At 32.9% G+C, this 17020-nt stretch overlaps 1 protein-coding gene across 3 annotated transcripts in view; it reads left to right on the top strand.

The window, feature by feature from the left end:
- LOC126974077 (semaphorin-2A) overlaps positions 1–17020 on the top strand; it is a 537897-nt gene that overhangs the window by 488303 nt on the left and 32574 nt on the right. For all 3 annotated transcript variants that reach the window (XM_050821480.1, XM_050821479.1, XM_050821478.1), the window contains 2 exons: positions 7385–7643; positions 12780–12934. In XM_050821480.1, coding sequence (XP_050677437.1) covers positions 7385–7643; positions 12780–12934 — 414 coding nt within the window. The remainder of the gene's footprint in view (positions 1–7384; positions 7644–12779; positions 12935–17020) is intronic.

Here is a 17020-nt window from a genome sequence, read left to right as displayed (position 1 = left end):
AAAGCGTAGCCAATTCCCGCCACGATACGGCCTTCATTTAATATTAACGGAAAACGTTCTGCCTCTAACACGGCTTTTCGCGCCCTCCCATTGCATTTCTTGCATAACTCATGAGCTCGTAATAAGAACTTTTGAATATTTGGAAATGTTAGCAAATTCAATGAATAATAAAAAAAATCGTATATTTTTTTAGTCAGTCGTCAACTGACAAGCATAGAGCTCTTGTGATGGTAGGTGAATATCCCCGCTCAACATATAATTAAACTATCACAAGCTATGGACAATATTTACCCTGTTCTTCCTAGGGGCATAAAAAGAATAAGGGAGTCTCAGGCTCCAGAGTATCGTAAGAGGCCAATAAGGTCACTTACCAGTGGGAAACTCCTTTGCACAGGATACCAGGGCTAGATTATAGCTACCACAACGTCGCCTTTTTCTGTTGTGACGCAGTAATGTGTAAGCATTATTGTGTTTCAGTCTGAAGGGCGCCGTAGCTAGTGAAATTACCGGGCAAATGAGATGATCTTATGTAGGTGATAAGTTCAATTGTAGTGGCGCTCAGTTTATTTTTGGGATATTCAAGAATCCTAAGCGGAACTACATTGTAATGGCCAGGTCGTATCAATTACCATCAGCTTAACGTCCTGCTCATCTCGTCCCTTACTGTAATAAAAAAAACCTAATTTTGTGTATTTTTACTTTGATTTTGTATTATTTGATGAGTGAAATTCAGTAATTCAGTGGTCTTTAATTATGTTTAATTTAAGCGGAATATTTAAAAATACCGGCTCTATATTATTCAATATTGATTGTTCGCACATTATAATTATCGTATGAGACGTATTTAAAACGGAGGCTAGGTAAACCATAAATTATAGTCACAAAGCGAGCAAAACTACAAAATTAACACTAATTACAAGATATTTAGCACCCTTCCTTCGATTCTTATGATTTTAAAAGAGTTCATCGTTTTCATAATCACAGTAGTTTTAAATGACGAATGAATTCAACTTAAATAATGATCGTCTTCATAAACCAAAATTATTCTATTAATAATGTATACATTTTCCTTGCATATTATTTAAATGAAACGAAACTGTTTATTGAAACAGTAATAGTCTATCTTATCTATTATATAACAGAATCGTGGCGGATTGAAAGAAATTGTATGCTTTCAAACATGCATTCAAGAATGGTATTTTTCTATTCAGCTCGACATCAAAAGGGAAATAATGATAGTATTTCACGACCTACATTTAGTAGTACAAGTATGGTATTATAAACAAGCTGGCTATAAAATGAATGTGTAAATGAAATAGAACCCATTTAAACATTTAATAATGATGTGAACACAATGATAATTGACGATATTCTTCTGCAATTTTAAAACGTACTTACTTTATACACTGTAAATAATAAAATAAAATAATAATCATTAAATACATTACCTAATAATCTAATAGATATATATCTGCAAAAGAAAAATTTCAAAGTAAAGCTAAAAAAATACTATCTAGAAGCTAATAACCAGGAATACCTATGATGTTTATTTTTAATAATACTACTATATGTTATATTAAGTCTTAAGTAATTAAAACAATTGTATTGTAATGCGAACTTACCGCTCGCACATAAACCTTAGAGGTTTTGCGAGTATGTTATATTATTATATATATTAAGATAATTTTGTTCATTGAATAAATAAATAAATTACGTCTTAGGTTTGACGGTAATATAATTCAATAGGCTTATTTCTATCTAGTATAAAACTCTTTTGGGTGTTGCGGATACAATATAATTTTGCAATTTTTTTTTGGAATAGGAGGACAAACATACATACGGGTCACCTCAAAATCACAAACTTACTAACACGAGAAGTATCATATTATAAAGTATCAACTTAACGTGATTAAGAGTTCGAAAACTGAAAACACATTGGTACGTGGCGGATGGGGATCGAACCGGGAGCTCGGTGGTGAATATAGGTGGAACATGGTCCTACCTATTCTGTCACCGACTCTTTATTTGCATTAGTTTTTAGTTAAAAACATTTTTAATTTGTAGAATATAATAAAAAAATATAAAAAAAAATGTTAATAGACGTTTAGGTGTTAAAAGTTGCTATAACATAAATGACTTTCTTAATCATACCATAGATTAGCAATGGAGCGACCGCCGTCAGGCTAAAATTATAAATTTTATTGCATCGAAAAGAAAAGCCTGCTAAGTTTCTTGCAACTGATCTTCTCATGTCTGAGGCATTAATTTCCGAAGGGGTAGTAGTTCTTTACGTTCAATAAATGAATTCATATCCTATTTTGATTAAAATATTTGAATTTGAATACCTTCTTCATTGTATCACAAAATATTATTATTTGATAATGAAAATTCTTTTAATACATTAAGAAAAATCTTTGAAATAGCCACAGAGGCAACAAAGGTTCAACAAACGCCTCGGATTGAAAAGAGAAATAAATGCTTAGAACAAAAATACTCATAAGGTGTGTTACTCTGATATTTAAACAAGTAAATTGTATTTTGTTGTCGGCACGTGCTAGGCTTGTTTTGACATTTATTTCTTATTTTGTTCGTGAAATATTATATTTTTTCTTTCGTTAAACGTCGACTACGCTTTTCATATATTTAACACGGTTATTTATTTATTATGTTCACTGTTTAATATTTGACATATTGTTTAAGACTTTTTTATTATCGGATTACATTATATTATCTAAATCTAGACTCTTCCAAGATTCTCTACAACGTTATATGAATCCATTCTGTTGAAATTCATTAAAGCCGTTTCATGAATAGTGTTGAAAAACATGTTATGTCTTGATAAAGGTCCCAAAATCATCCAATTGTCTAGAAAAATGTATATCGAGGATGTTCAGCACATACGATATTTATTTTTATTTTTTCGTTAAACACCCTAAACTATTAATATTTCAGAAATATTGAGAAAACATCATTAAAGTGAAAAAAACTTCCAATTAAACAATGCCAATTTTCGGAATTCTACTTCTATGTATTGTTTATAATTTTAATTCAACAAAAAATATATCTCCGCTAGGCCGTTATGGTATAGACATACTGTGACTAACAGACAGTGTGCCTCATAAAGTATTTTTATAGTAACAAACAATAATTCCAAAATAGATTCTGGTACAGTATATTAGGAATCACTGAGCACAAATTTAAAAAAAATATTATATAAAAGCTTCTTTGACAATGAAGGCTTACTATAAGTGGGTAACACTGAAAATGTTTAGAACTGGCCAGTTAGAAACTTTTTTGAATTTCAATTTAAGAACTCTTTGTTAACCTAATGTAGTATATTGCATTCATTTGTCATTTGTTTTTGTGAATTGGCAGCAAATCTAAAACTCTTGTTACACGTGAAAATGAACCTAACGCGAGAAAATTTTCGGTCAATGATTTATGACTTTCGTTGTGGACTTACTCAACAAACAAAGCTATGATAGGCTGCGATTAGTATTTCTTAATGAAGCCCCATCTCGTGCCACTATTTATAATTGGTTTAACGAGTTTAAGCGTGGACGCGTGAGGGACGTCCTTAAACAGCGACTACTGAAGATAACATCAGTGCTGTGCGACGCATGATAGAGGAAGATAAGAGAGTGTCCTATCAGCAGTCCTATCAGCAGATTCGGGCAAGCCTAGGCATTGGTATGAGTGATGTTCAAAAAACATTATACGGACATTTCGGCGTCAGGAAGCTTTGTACCAGATGGATTCCCCATACTTTAACCGACGACCAGAAACACTTTCGCATGGACTGGTGTCGCCAAATGTTAGATAAGTTCAACGGCGGTGACTCAAATGCTGTATTTGACATCGTCACAGGTGATGAAAGCTGGATATATTGCTACAAACCCGAAACCAAAAGACAATCAGCTTAGTGGGTGTTTCCTTTCGAGGATCGGCAACTAAGGTAAAGAAAGTAAGTAGTCAAGGAAAAATGATGAATGATTGCCTCATTCTTTGGTGTGAAAGGTCATTTCGCGACAGTTGTGCTAGAAGATGGAAGGACAGTTACTGCAGAATGGTATGTCAATCACGCAGCGATGCTTCAGCGCACTCCGCAAAATGGACTGTTGAATATTTGACTATGGCAGGTGTAGAGATCATGAGTCATCCGACATACAGTCCTGACCTGGTGCCCTGCGCCTTTAATTTATTCCCAAGAACTAAAGATACAATTCGATCTATTCGCTTAACGAGCCCTGAAGATGCGGTGCAAGCGTTCGAAAATGCCATAGAAGAGACCCTTAAGGAAGAGTGGGCCCACTGCTTTTCTCAGTGGTTCCATCGAATGCGACGATGTGTAGAGAGGAACGATGTTTAAGCCGTTTTTCATTTTCTAAACATTTTCAGTGTTACCTAGGTACTATAGCAGATTATATAGAACACAATTATGATTCTGGACTGTTGCGCAGGTCACATTAATTGTATAGTTTAAATGAGTACGCTAAGTAATTTTGTTATTATACAAGTAAAAGTGTTTAAAAGATGGGCTGGGTGTTTCTAAGCAGTTCTTCTTCCCACGTCAAAGCCCCTTTACAAACTGATGCAGCTTCACGACGTTTACCACGTATTGTTGCAATATATATATATAAATATATATATATGTCACTCCTTATGGTAAATGTGTATTATATTTCTATTCTATCATATAGACTTGATTTACTCACATGTTTTTCCAATGACAGTTAACTTGTTTTATGGAAGAAGAGGACAAACGAGCGTACGGTTTACCTGATCTTAATTGATCACCGCCGCCCACATTGTCTTGCAACACCAGAGGGGCGTTACCGGCCTTTAAAGAAAGGTGTACGTCCTTTTTTGATGATACCCATGTTGTGTTGTCCCGGAAATCCCTCACAAGGAAGCTCACATCCAGATAGTGAGGATGATATCCTAAATTGTGGCGTATCATGCGAGGCGAGGGTGGAATTCTGTGGCAGGAATCAGGTTAAACAGCTCTTCAGACTCACTGCTCGTAATAAATGCGGTAGTAGACACATAATGAAGCGACGTTTCTACGCAACACCAAGTGATCTAGCCGTTCACAGAGTACTGTTAAAATGATTTAATACTGAGATAAATATAAGAAAAATGCCAAAGCGAGCAAAAAAGTTTTGATCCATTTTTAGATTATCAACAATTTAAGTGTTGCAATATTTATTTTTATAATTATAGAAAATCATATGTTTCATTACTTCTAACTAATAACTACGCGATAGTTTTGTAGGTGACGTTTTCAATTTCAAAAGCTAATAATGGTTTCCGTGAGTGAAGTTTAACACGTAGCAGTACTAACAATTAATTGGATTGCCAACTTGTGTAATTTTGCTGGAATATTAATTTCAAATGTATGACCAACTCTATTTAAATAATTATTAATGTTATTTGAAATATTGAATAATATCTTAGCATAACATCATACCTAATAAGCAATGGGTACGAAAGCCCTCAGTTGTTTTTACTTCCAACATATTAGTTAGCCTATCCTTCACTGGTCACATTATAAATAAAAACTATTTCCAGCAAACGCTTGTTTTATACATTCTTAGATAGAAGATACGTCATAAAAACATAGCATTAATACGCGTAGGTTGATGGGTTTCGCCACATTGGCTATTGAAATATTACAAAAGAGTTCTTACAGCAATTCTTGAAGATGATTTGTGGACATCTGATCATGACATATGATCTCCTGCAGTAGTCTTCACGATACTATTAAATTAATACTATTTAATAAGAGGGGCCAAATGGGAAATATGCTCACGGCTTTTAGGAAGCGTTTGTTTACGAGTTATGCATTAGCACGTAAGTCTGCGCGCGCGTTCGTATGTAAAGAGATCCTCTCCACAAGTGTTGGTGCATTTCTTCCTGGTGATGTTTCCAGTCGTAATTGTACTGTACATTGTAATGTTAAGAAATATGAAAGAAAACAAAATATGAGGAAACTAGCCTACCTAAATAAGTTTTGTCTACCTAAATATAACAATGTATATGGTAAAAGAACCTGTAACTATGTATTACCTAGGATATTAAATACATTACCCAATGATCTAATAGATATTTATCTGCAAAAGAAAACTTTCAAAGTAAAGCTAAAAAAATACTATCTAGAAGCTAATAACCAGGAATACCTATGATATATATTTTTTAATAATACTACTATATTATGTTATATTAAGTCGTAAGTAATTAAAACAATTATTGTAATGCGAACTTACCGCTCGCACATAAACCTTAGAGGTTTTGCGAGTATATCTTTATTATTATATATATTAAGATAATTTTGTTCATTGAATAAATAAATAAAAAATAAAATTATCGCCTTTATTTATTTCTCGTCTTTTTGTCTAGTCCTAATGAGTCCTAGTAACACCGTGTTTAGAATTGAATTATTGTATTCGCCACTCATACTTATAGTTCGTCGTCAAGCCCTGCCACATTGACGAACCGCATTATTTTCTTGACACGAGAATTACAAACAACACCCGGGAGTAGGGTGTAGTCACCAAAGAAGGTGCTACGCTTATGCATTAGTGGTGTAGCAATCTCAGAAGACATGAAGAGGCGTTTTATCAGCCTCAAGAAGAAACCGGCAAGTTTTTTTCGTTCGACCACACTGAGGTGCCTGTTTAGGCGACAGTGCCCAGTTAGCATCCTGGCCAGTATGAATAGGTTTTTCCTGCTCAGTGATAAAGCTTCATTCACCTTTCTATTATTGAATGCCTTTATCAGTGCCTTATCGCCTTACTCTAATACTGGTTCAAACGCCAATGGTCTTTAATTAAATTTGCAAATGACAAGCAATACGTATTTTCTAAATTCAATATTCTTTAACAGATATTTGAACATAAATACGATATTGAAACAATTAAACTCGCCTTTGGGTTCCCTTCAACTAATGTAGCATGTAATCCGTAAGAGGACGCCTCGTGAATTTCAGGCAGACTCTCCTGGGACACATTAAAAGCGAAACAGTATCGCGTCTAAATACAATACCGCCATCACTCTCGTGTGTGGCTCGTTCAAATTGTACAGAATTTTATTAGATCTGCAGTTGTACTTAATTGAAATATAGTTAAGATAGACTTAAAAGATTAGAGCGATCTTTTATAAGTGTTTTCAATTAAGTGATGTTTTGTCTTATCTTGTATACATCTTTTTTAAATATATTTTGCTTTGTTCATTTAGAAGAGATAATATTTCTGTGATAACACTATCGTTGATGATTCGTTTTGATTTCAAGTTCAAGTACTCAAGCTTCACAAATGAAGGTCGATTCATTTTTAAATAACAAAAGTCTTAAGATACAATATAACCAATTATTTTTTTTTAACAGAGAGTATCTACAAAGTACCAGGCGATGACAGCCGGTTCTACGGAGTGTTTACAACAGCGTCGACCGGCCTGATGGGGTCCGCCATATGTACGTTCACGATCGGAGACATCCAGAAGGCTTTCGAAGGCAAGTTCAAGGAGCAGGCTACATCCAGCTCTGCTTGGCTGCCAGTCATCAGTAGCAAAGTCCCGGAACCAAAGCCCGGGACTTGTGTGAACGACACATCATCTCTGCCAGATACAGTTCTAAACTTCATAAGGTTAGTATTTTCTTTGATTAACACTTTTTAAAGAATTAAAACGCGTGTAACTTTGTTTTTACATTAGATTTTGCGTAAAATTTACATTTTTATTATTGTTTTATTTAGCCCGACGTCTCTTGACCAACATAATTAAATAGACTCACAATTACGCTCAAAAACTGTATGAAGCATAACTCCGTCTACGCAAATATTAGGCCGAGTTTATGTAGAGCTGTTTAACGACTGCGCTTTGAATACAACACCACGCAAAAATCTTTCCAAATAACTGCATATCCAAACATAAATGTATGGAGTGTCGTATTTCAAGTAAGTGCCTCTTTAAATTAACAATATTGTGTTACTTACTTGATGTTTGTAATAATTTTGCTATAATTATTTCAATTACTAAAGGAAAATGTTTCTGTCTCGTGTTCGCGTCCTTCTCGCGCGTGACATAGTGTCACCACTTCTTACGTGCGTATACAATAGACTTTCAACATTACTGCCATGAAATAAGGTGTTAATTTGAATGAATGTTTTAATGTTATCGGTACAACGTATATACGTGTATACAACGCCGCTTGGACACTTTTTTAACAACCTTTTAATAGGCGATTGGGAGTGTAGTTGTTAATTGTACGTCAATGGAAGTGGTTCGTTTCTGTGTTGGAGTTAAATTTTACCCACGGATGTTCGTTAACTACCTATTGCCTAGTAATAAGCTGAGACTTATCAACAAACTCAATTTTAAGCAACTTCCACCTTAAATCTCTTATAATAACGTTTACATTTATTTTTTTATTAACAAGTTGCGAGTGAGCTTTCGCCGGTACAATATTCGTATTTCTTATTAACTAACATTGATGTGTTAATTAAATTTGAATTCATATTGCTACACCCACGGGAACTTTCGGGATAAATTAACCTATATCATTTATGTACCCCTGACAACATGTGTGCGTGTAGCGTGAAACTGTAATAAACAGACTAACAATTCAATTCTTATTTGTAGATATACTTATTCATTGGCTTTTTTCCGCAAGGCTTATTTTGCATGAAGATGCCCCAAGTTTAAGCAAGCTTCCAGCTCTTTTGAGCCAGTTATACACTTTACGCTATGGGTTTACAATATAATAGTGTATAGACTAACAAATCGTGTAGAGAGAAGAACATCTTTAACGTAGATACTGCAACATATACAATGTGAGGGAAATTGTCGTAAATGTTGTCCGATTTTGATTGACAAGTCGTAAACAGTCAGCCACGCTCGGCTTTTGCTTCTCAGTATTTTAATTTAAAACTATAAACTAACAATCACATTTATAAATCAGTATTAGTCACTCATTATCGGACTATCAAGTCGTCTTTACGCTATTATATTATATCTCTATAGTTATAGTAGAGCATCCGAATAGGAAACTACCTTCACCCGTCTGTTTTATGGGTGACAAGTATATTTTTATCAAATTTAATATGCAAAAAAATATATTTCATGAAATAAAATCTGTCAACGCTATTTATAATTCATTAAATATTAAAATAAAATATTAGTTGTAACGATGTACTCAGTTGTGATAATTATTACAATATATCAATAAAAAATATCAAGCTGTGCAAATGTTATTATGTTTAGTGGTATTTCGCCGTCATAACTATTGGCTTGGCAAGTTTAAAAACAGGTGATAGGTCAATACTAGCGACTTGACCTCATCTATTTAATTAATAATCCCTATAACCATAGTAAAGAGAATTTCATTCAGAACACATGGTTACTGCCTGCGAAGAATTTTTTTTTTGACGTTTTAATAAATTTTATCCTTATTATCAGAAAATTTTCAGACTCAGTATATATTTTTCAGCATATTATATTTAATATAAAAACTTTTCATCCATTAAATACATGAGTGAACACCTCTTCCGATTCGTCTCTTAGACTATTATAATTATCGTCGAACGCAATTTCGACCAAACAATTAATAATTCATTTTTATAAGTTCAAACGTTACATGCATATCGTACATAATGTAATATTGTATAATAACGGCGTAACTTTAATTATGAAGAAGTGCTGATAAGGGTGCTACATAGTTGACCTGTCCGTAACCTTCTGGCCCTCTAAGTGAGAAGTGCTGGTAGAATGAGGTCGATACTTAACACATATCTGTTGTAAAAATATGTGAATTAATTACCAGCTTCACAATCTTATCTAACAGACTTTTATTATTTTAATTATTTCGGTATAATATTATGTGATGTTTCAAAAATCTATTTGATTTTAAGTTTAAAAGTAGGGAGCTACTATTATATAAAGCCTCGTTTTCGCCAAACGTGAGTGTGTAATAATTTTAATTATTAGTTCGGACACTATGTTGCCTACAATGTATTTTATTTTTAAATTATACCATAAACTTCTGTTCACATGGAAAATAAATATATAAAAGAATAATATGTGTTACTTTGAAGTTCACACATCTGAACACGATAAAGAAACGATTGAGATTACGAAAACATAGGAGACGTTATTTTTTTTAAATAAAATATTTTCTTTTTAAATGACCAATTTGTATTTGAAGTAAATTTAGAAATAGGACTTATATTACGTTCCATATACAAGCTGCTTGTAATATCTAAACAATGTATTATATCTTAATTGTTTTTTAAAATTAACGAGTTCAATTATAGCGTATACAAAGACACAGCGAGTTAATTAAACCCTCTTATAAATGTAAATTACAACGATATGTCTAAGACACACGCAGACGAAAACATATTATATAAAGTAGACAATCGCTTATTAGCTGCCAACGAACCTACGAATCTCCGGCGAATAAAGTACAGTCAAATACAAATACACGTAAATATCCGGTTACAAGAAAAAACCCTTTATATAATATTTTAAGAGATCATGAAAATAGTTTCTTGAAAATGATTTATTTAATGAAATACACTATTATATGAAAACTTACAGCTAGGCTTAAGAAAAATACATAAAATTAAAAAATTCACACAAAAACGTATATAAACGGGTGTGTAAACTAGTGTTTATTATGTACACACAATTGTGCCACTCAGTAAAAACTAGCTTATTTTAATTTAGATTTTATTAATGAAATACATTCAGAAGCATGGGCGTGGGATAAACGCGTGGTTGTTCTTTTCATCTCAACAAATTTTCAATTATTGTATTGAAGATATTTTATTTTGAAGTTTTAGTAAATAATTGTAGAAAGTTTCGTATTGAAATGAAAAAAATTCTAATAATGTTTCAGGTGTCATAAAATCTTAAATAATATTATATAAAAAAACAGAAGTTTCCACCTTAGTCAATGGTCAGTTGCTATTAATTTTTTTAAGTATTTTTTTACTGTTAGGATTGATCTTCTTTTATACTTAATACAAATAAACGAGTATACGAGTCAACTGATGGTAAGTGATCACCGCAGCCCATACTCCCTTGTATCACCAGAGGAATGACAAGATCGTTGCCGACCTTATAAAGCGTACATATCAATTTGGAAACTGAAAACACATTAGATCGAACAAGAGGCTCTGTGGAAAATGTTTGATCTACATATATATACCCCCACGCTACACAATATAAAACTTATTGTAGAGATTTATAGTATTAATTAATTAAAGATTTAATTAAAACATTGTTGTTATTATTACCATTTACCATTACCCAATTTTTTTTAATAAAAATAATTCACTTTTATCGTAAATAATAAGTGTTGCTCATATTTCGACGAATCAATTTAAAATCGAATTGTAGACTTACAGTCACGACTGTACCTCTGATTGTAATCCAGCAAGCACTTTTATCTAGCGACACGTCCTGTTAATTATTCGACGCTCTCGTCCCGGGAGTGTTCAATTATTTTTTTTCCACACTTTAGCCGTCCTCGTGTGGAAACGCTGAGATTTTAACACTTCACCTGCGTGATGAAAGTAATACTTTATCGAATGTTGGAAATTTTAATTAAATAAGTGGTGATTTGTTAGTGTTCAAGGTATGTCGCTTTGCTTTTGAATCAAATTTTATATATTTTGTCGTAAGTTAATATAGAAATGTAATTTTTTGTTTCGACTGAAAATTAATGAATTCAATGGTAACTCGCTGACATTAATTACCATATTGTGTATACCATAATAAATATAATAAGTTAGATTCTTAAAAGTGTGTTTTACAGTAGTTATCTTTATCTACACCCATGCTTTAAATCCACTATTAAAGATTCTAAAACAGTTAGCTTATTGCTAACATTAAAACACCCAATGTCCTAATAACCATTACATCATCCAAACGAGTGTTGTAATGAAATTCAGTACAACATTACATCATCCGTTTTCATTACAACACTCGTTTAGATGATGTAATTTTTACTAGGACTAGCATTTTAAATGTTAGTAGTAAGCTAACTGTTTCAGAATCTTTTATAGAGGATTCATATTATGGGTGTAGATAAAGTCTTTTATGCAATTGTTGATAATTAGGTATTATAAAACTCCTGTGATAAACCCACATTCGTGTTTTTATAGTATTTATTACACAACAGTTGCATAAATAACTAATACATCGCAATTGAAGTGTCTGTTTTTTAGTGTTATCAAGTTTACACGGTATCTGTCTGTATGTTTGTTGTCCATTATTCCCCGGAATGGCTGATTAGTATTTCACTGGCCGATAGCCGTGTTTTAAGGAGTTAACTTGGTTATTCTTTTTATGAAAATGTTAAAAAAATATTAAATTATGAACTACCGGCCGTTCCCAATATACTATCTACAGATAGAGATAAATTACTACCTTCTACTGTCAGTAATTAGCTGTCAATAATCTGAAGCTGTCCCAATATACTCGATAAGTCATTCTTATCGCTTTATATTGGGACTCGTTAATTGAAATTTCCATACAAACTTTATATAGCTGGTAAGCTATACGTCGTCCTATTGACAGACAGCGTGTACGGATAAGGTGCGTTACCGTCTATAAGTTTATTGGGATAGAAGTGTCAACGATCGTTACGATTTTTATCTCAAGTAAGAGATAGACTGAATATTAGGAACGGCCGTAAATGTGTCAGATTGGCTCAATGTCGAAAGCTGTGTGACCTCGTAAAGTCTGTTTTGATGAAAATATTATCCTCCCGTTAACAGGTCCCACCCATTGATGGATAGCGCTGTATCCCACGAGCACGAGAAGCCAATCTACTACAAACGGGACCTGTTCTTCACGAGGCTGGTGGTAGACCGGGTCAAGGTGGACATGACGGGTCACCAGCTAGATTACACCGTGTACTACGCCGGCACAAGTAAGTATAGAATTGAATAACATCAGTATTAAGTGATTGTGATTTTTGCTTCAGGAGAGGGCTATTCGCACTATTTATAACCTAGATCCGAAAGAATCATTAAAGAAAATTAAAAAAAAATAAACATTTTAAGTGTTGCATCTCAATATATTATTGGTAATGTAATTCATATATATAAGCACATAAGCGAAATTTGATAGATATTACGAGTATGATAATCATAATGCAATCACGAGAAACAAACATAAACTTGTTATGCCTCCTACTTGGTTAAGTAGACTTTAAAAGTCTTTTGTTGGGATGTAGATGCTTTAACATGATCTCAAAAAATGTTCAAAGAAATGTGTGTCAAAATTCAAAAGAATTGTTAAGTAACGTTTAAAGGCTACTATAACGTAAATGATACCACAGATTGGGAATGGAGCGATCGCCCTCAGGGTATTAATAAAAAAATGGTACAAAATGATATTTTTACGAAATTGTATAAAAAAAAGAAGAAGACCGCTGAGTTTCTTGCGCCCGTTCGTCTCAGGTCTGAGGCATACATTTTCGAATGGGTGGTTAATTTTTAACTTGCAGTCAGGTGTTTTTTAATCCTGCTCTAAATATAAATAGCATTGGAAGTAAAGAGCGTTGGAGGTGTAGTAGAAGTGTGGGTTTGAATCTCGCATCGTCCATAATTCTTGGGCTTAAATAGAATCTTCTTGCATATAATATACATACTTAGAATAAGTGGAAATTGAAAACATGTAGTACTAATTAAGTTAATTTAAACAAAAGTTTGAATCAACTATTACTTTTATTGAACAAAATAATTATTTTTTTTAAATTATATACATTAATTAGACACGTTATTTTAATAATGATTCAAAATAATTTCGTAATTTATTAGATTTCTGTTAGATGATAAGTAAAACAATATCTATTAGCGATTAAAACAATGTTCAGCAATCTGAACTACTCGTATGAAGTATAAACTGTGCCTACATAATATATTACTTCTAGTACCCTAGCACAAAATAAACCAATCATTGTTTACAAAATTCAGAAGCCATGTTGATACATATTAAGTGAATCTCCTCTGCTCGAGATAAAAACAAATCCAATAAGTTAACGCATCCGTTTACAGCTAAACTTGTATTAATAAAATTGACGTCACCTTCCAAAAGTAATATTGAACAATAAACGCGCAGCACTCCACAGAATGTCCCACTTTTATGATACACAATTATATCAATTGGATTTAATTTCGTGCTCTTCTTCAAGGTACAAGAGTAAATTATAAAAAAATAATAATAATATCCCAGTCTTGACCATAAACATCTTTTTTATTTAGGTTTTCGTATATTTACGTGATTTTATTTTTTATCTTCATGTATATAAAAGTATATAGATTACTAGCTGACCCAGCAAACGTTGTATTGCCGATATTAAAATCCCGCTACAAAAGTAACTGTTGATCGTAGATAGGTGAAAATTTGAAGTTGTATGTATTTTTTAATGCTGACTCATAATCAAACAAATTTAAAAAAAAATGGCAAAAAAAAAATTCGTGTGGACCACTCTTAACATTTAGGGGGATGAAAAATAAATGTTGTCCGATTCTCAGACCTACCCAATATGCACTCAAAATTTCATGAGAATCGGTCAAGCCGTTTCGGAGGAGTTCAAAGTTTAACACCATGACACGAGAATTTTATATATTAGATTATCTTAATACGTCATGTTCTCAGTGAAACAAGTTGAAACAGTATTATAGATTTGAAACTAAACTTTATGTACTTCTTTATATATTATTTTAATTTCATGTCTTTTCTATATTATTATTTAAGTGATGCTTCTGTTTTGTTTCCAAATAAATAAATAAATTAAATGGTAAGTATAGAAATAGTATAGAACCTAGTTATAAGTCTAGTTCAGTTGGCTATGCGTACATAAACAGAGTAGGGCCTCTACGAAAGCTCTTTTCACTTTGTAGTGATAACTTCATTACTAATCTGATTTCCTTTCACTCAGAGCAAATTTTAACAGCTTTACAATATTACAGACACTTTATATCATGTCTTAACGTTGGAATCGAATTAATAATTTTGACTTGAGTGATACAGTAATTGAATAATGGCTAGCCCTAAGGGTGCCGGTCGGCGCAATTCGAAGGAAGATTTATTTTAGTAAAATTCATGCATAAATTTGTAAGTTTATGCGGTATAGATTAACAAAATTGATATTTTTAGCGTGCCAAAAGTGTAAAAACGGAACCCTATTTCTTAGATTCCGCTATTCGTCTGTCTGTCTGTCAATAGGCTGTGTCTCATTAACCGTGATAGTTAGATAGAAAGAAATTTTCATAGATGATGTATTTCTGTTGCCGCTATAACAATAAATAACTAAAAAACAGGGGGCTCCTATACAACAAACGTATATTTTTATAGATAATTTTTTATATAGATAATGGTACGGAACCCATCGTTCACGACTCTGACTCGCACTTGGCCAGTTTTTTAAATATTGAAGATTTGTCCTTCTCTTTACCATCATTTTATTAGGTTCACCTGTATTATCTTTGAGTACAGTTCGAAAGATTTAAAATAAAGCAATTAGGACTTATTATCGCTATAGGCTGCTGTTGTATCATTGCGATATTAAATCGTATTTTATAAATATAATATATTGTATTTTTTGTATATAAATGCTAACTACATGTTCTTGATATTTAAACACTGAATGCATTCAATGGGACTCTTATGTGTAGAACACCGTTGTCTCGTAGGGTTTTATCACTTACACTTTACACTTTAACCTTCTTTGATCTTATACCATGTCTAACTAATATCTGTTGTTATCACACAAACTTCACCCATTACATCATAGGGTTAAGTTCACAAAACAGAATTTTCTATTATTGTCCTGCATTTCAAGGATTCTAATGATCAATATTTAGTTTTCTTTCAGCTTCACAAGATATTAATTTAGCCTCGAATTTTAAATGTTAAACGCCTTAGTACGAATTAGTGCAAAATGCAATCGCGTGACATAAAATTTCAAAAAGGCATTCCTATTAAAAATTCCTACACGCGGGAAATTAAAAGTAGCGAGTGAAAGTGGCACAAAGACCATAACTCGTTGTGGTGACAGTTTACATTCTCTCACCCACTCGGATCCACTCCCCTTCACCCCCCTGCCCCTCACTGGACGCTGTGTTAGCCCCCGCAACCACACATTCAGCGCAAAACCGGATATTCAACTAGGAACACGAAAAAGCGATTATACTTTCATTGTTACCATCGAAAAAACGCACACACAACACCTAACACCTATACCATTTAACACTTTTGTCAACTCACAATTTATTAACTTTTAAAAGGCCGCACTAAAGCTTTTAAGCCGCACACTTCAACAGTATTTCGTTGCCAGAAGTAGCAAAAAGTGCATTTCTCTTTAAGCCTTTTTGAGAGTCGCATTTCATTCCACAGTTTTTCTTTCTCCTAAGGGGTTGCAGGATCTCAAAAGTATAATGCGAATGAGTTTATTAATTTAACTCCGACACTCTCTGTTTTTTCACTGCTGACTGCTGACTGTGAACAAATACTTCACACTAATGTATTTTTAAAACACGTCTTGAAAATTTTGATGAACTAAACATACTTCAATAAAGCACTAAGATACAATACAGGTTCCATTTATGTAACGTTTTTTAATTAACACCTAATTTAAAATAGGCCATGTGTTGTGAATGAAGGTTTAATACGAGTACATATCGATATTTTATTTTTAAAAGCGTATTGTTTGTGTGATGCAAATTTTTCGAATACTGACATTCCTTCTTCTTCAGATTTTCATACTGGCCTAAATAATTTCGTTCAGCAATAGGAATCTAATCAAGTAAAGCAATACTAACATTATATGTTATGACTTTGGTGATGATACTCTTTTATACTCTCTCTCTCTCTCTCTGGCCTCTCATGTCTGAGGATCATGATCAGCATTATGGTTGCATCTAGAACGGATGATCTGCCTCCACCGGTTTCTGTCTAACGCGTCTCTTACAACCGCGGAGACTTTGGACGATGAGTCATTAATTTGGTC

This window comes from Leptidea sinapis, chromosome 31 (genome assembly GCF_905404315.1).
Source record: "Leptidea sinapis chromosome 31, ilLepSina1.1, whole genome shotgun sequence".
In the NCBI taxonomy this organism is placed as follows: domain Eukaryota; kingdom Metazoa; phylum Arthropoda; class Insecta; order Lepidoptera; family Pieridae; genus Leptidea; species Leptidea sinapis.
The sequence above is the reverse complement of the archived record's forward strand: the minus strand, read 5'-3'. Positions and strand labels throughout refer to the sequence as shown.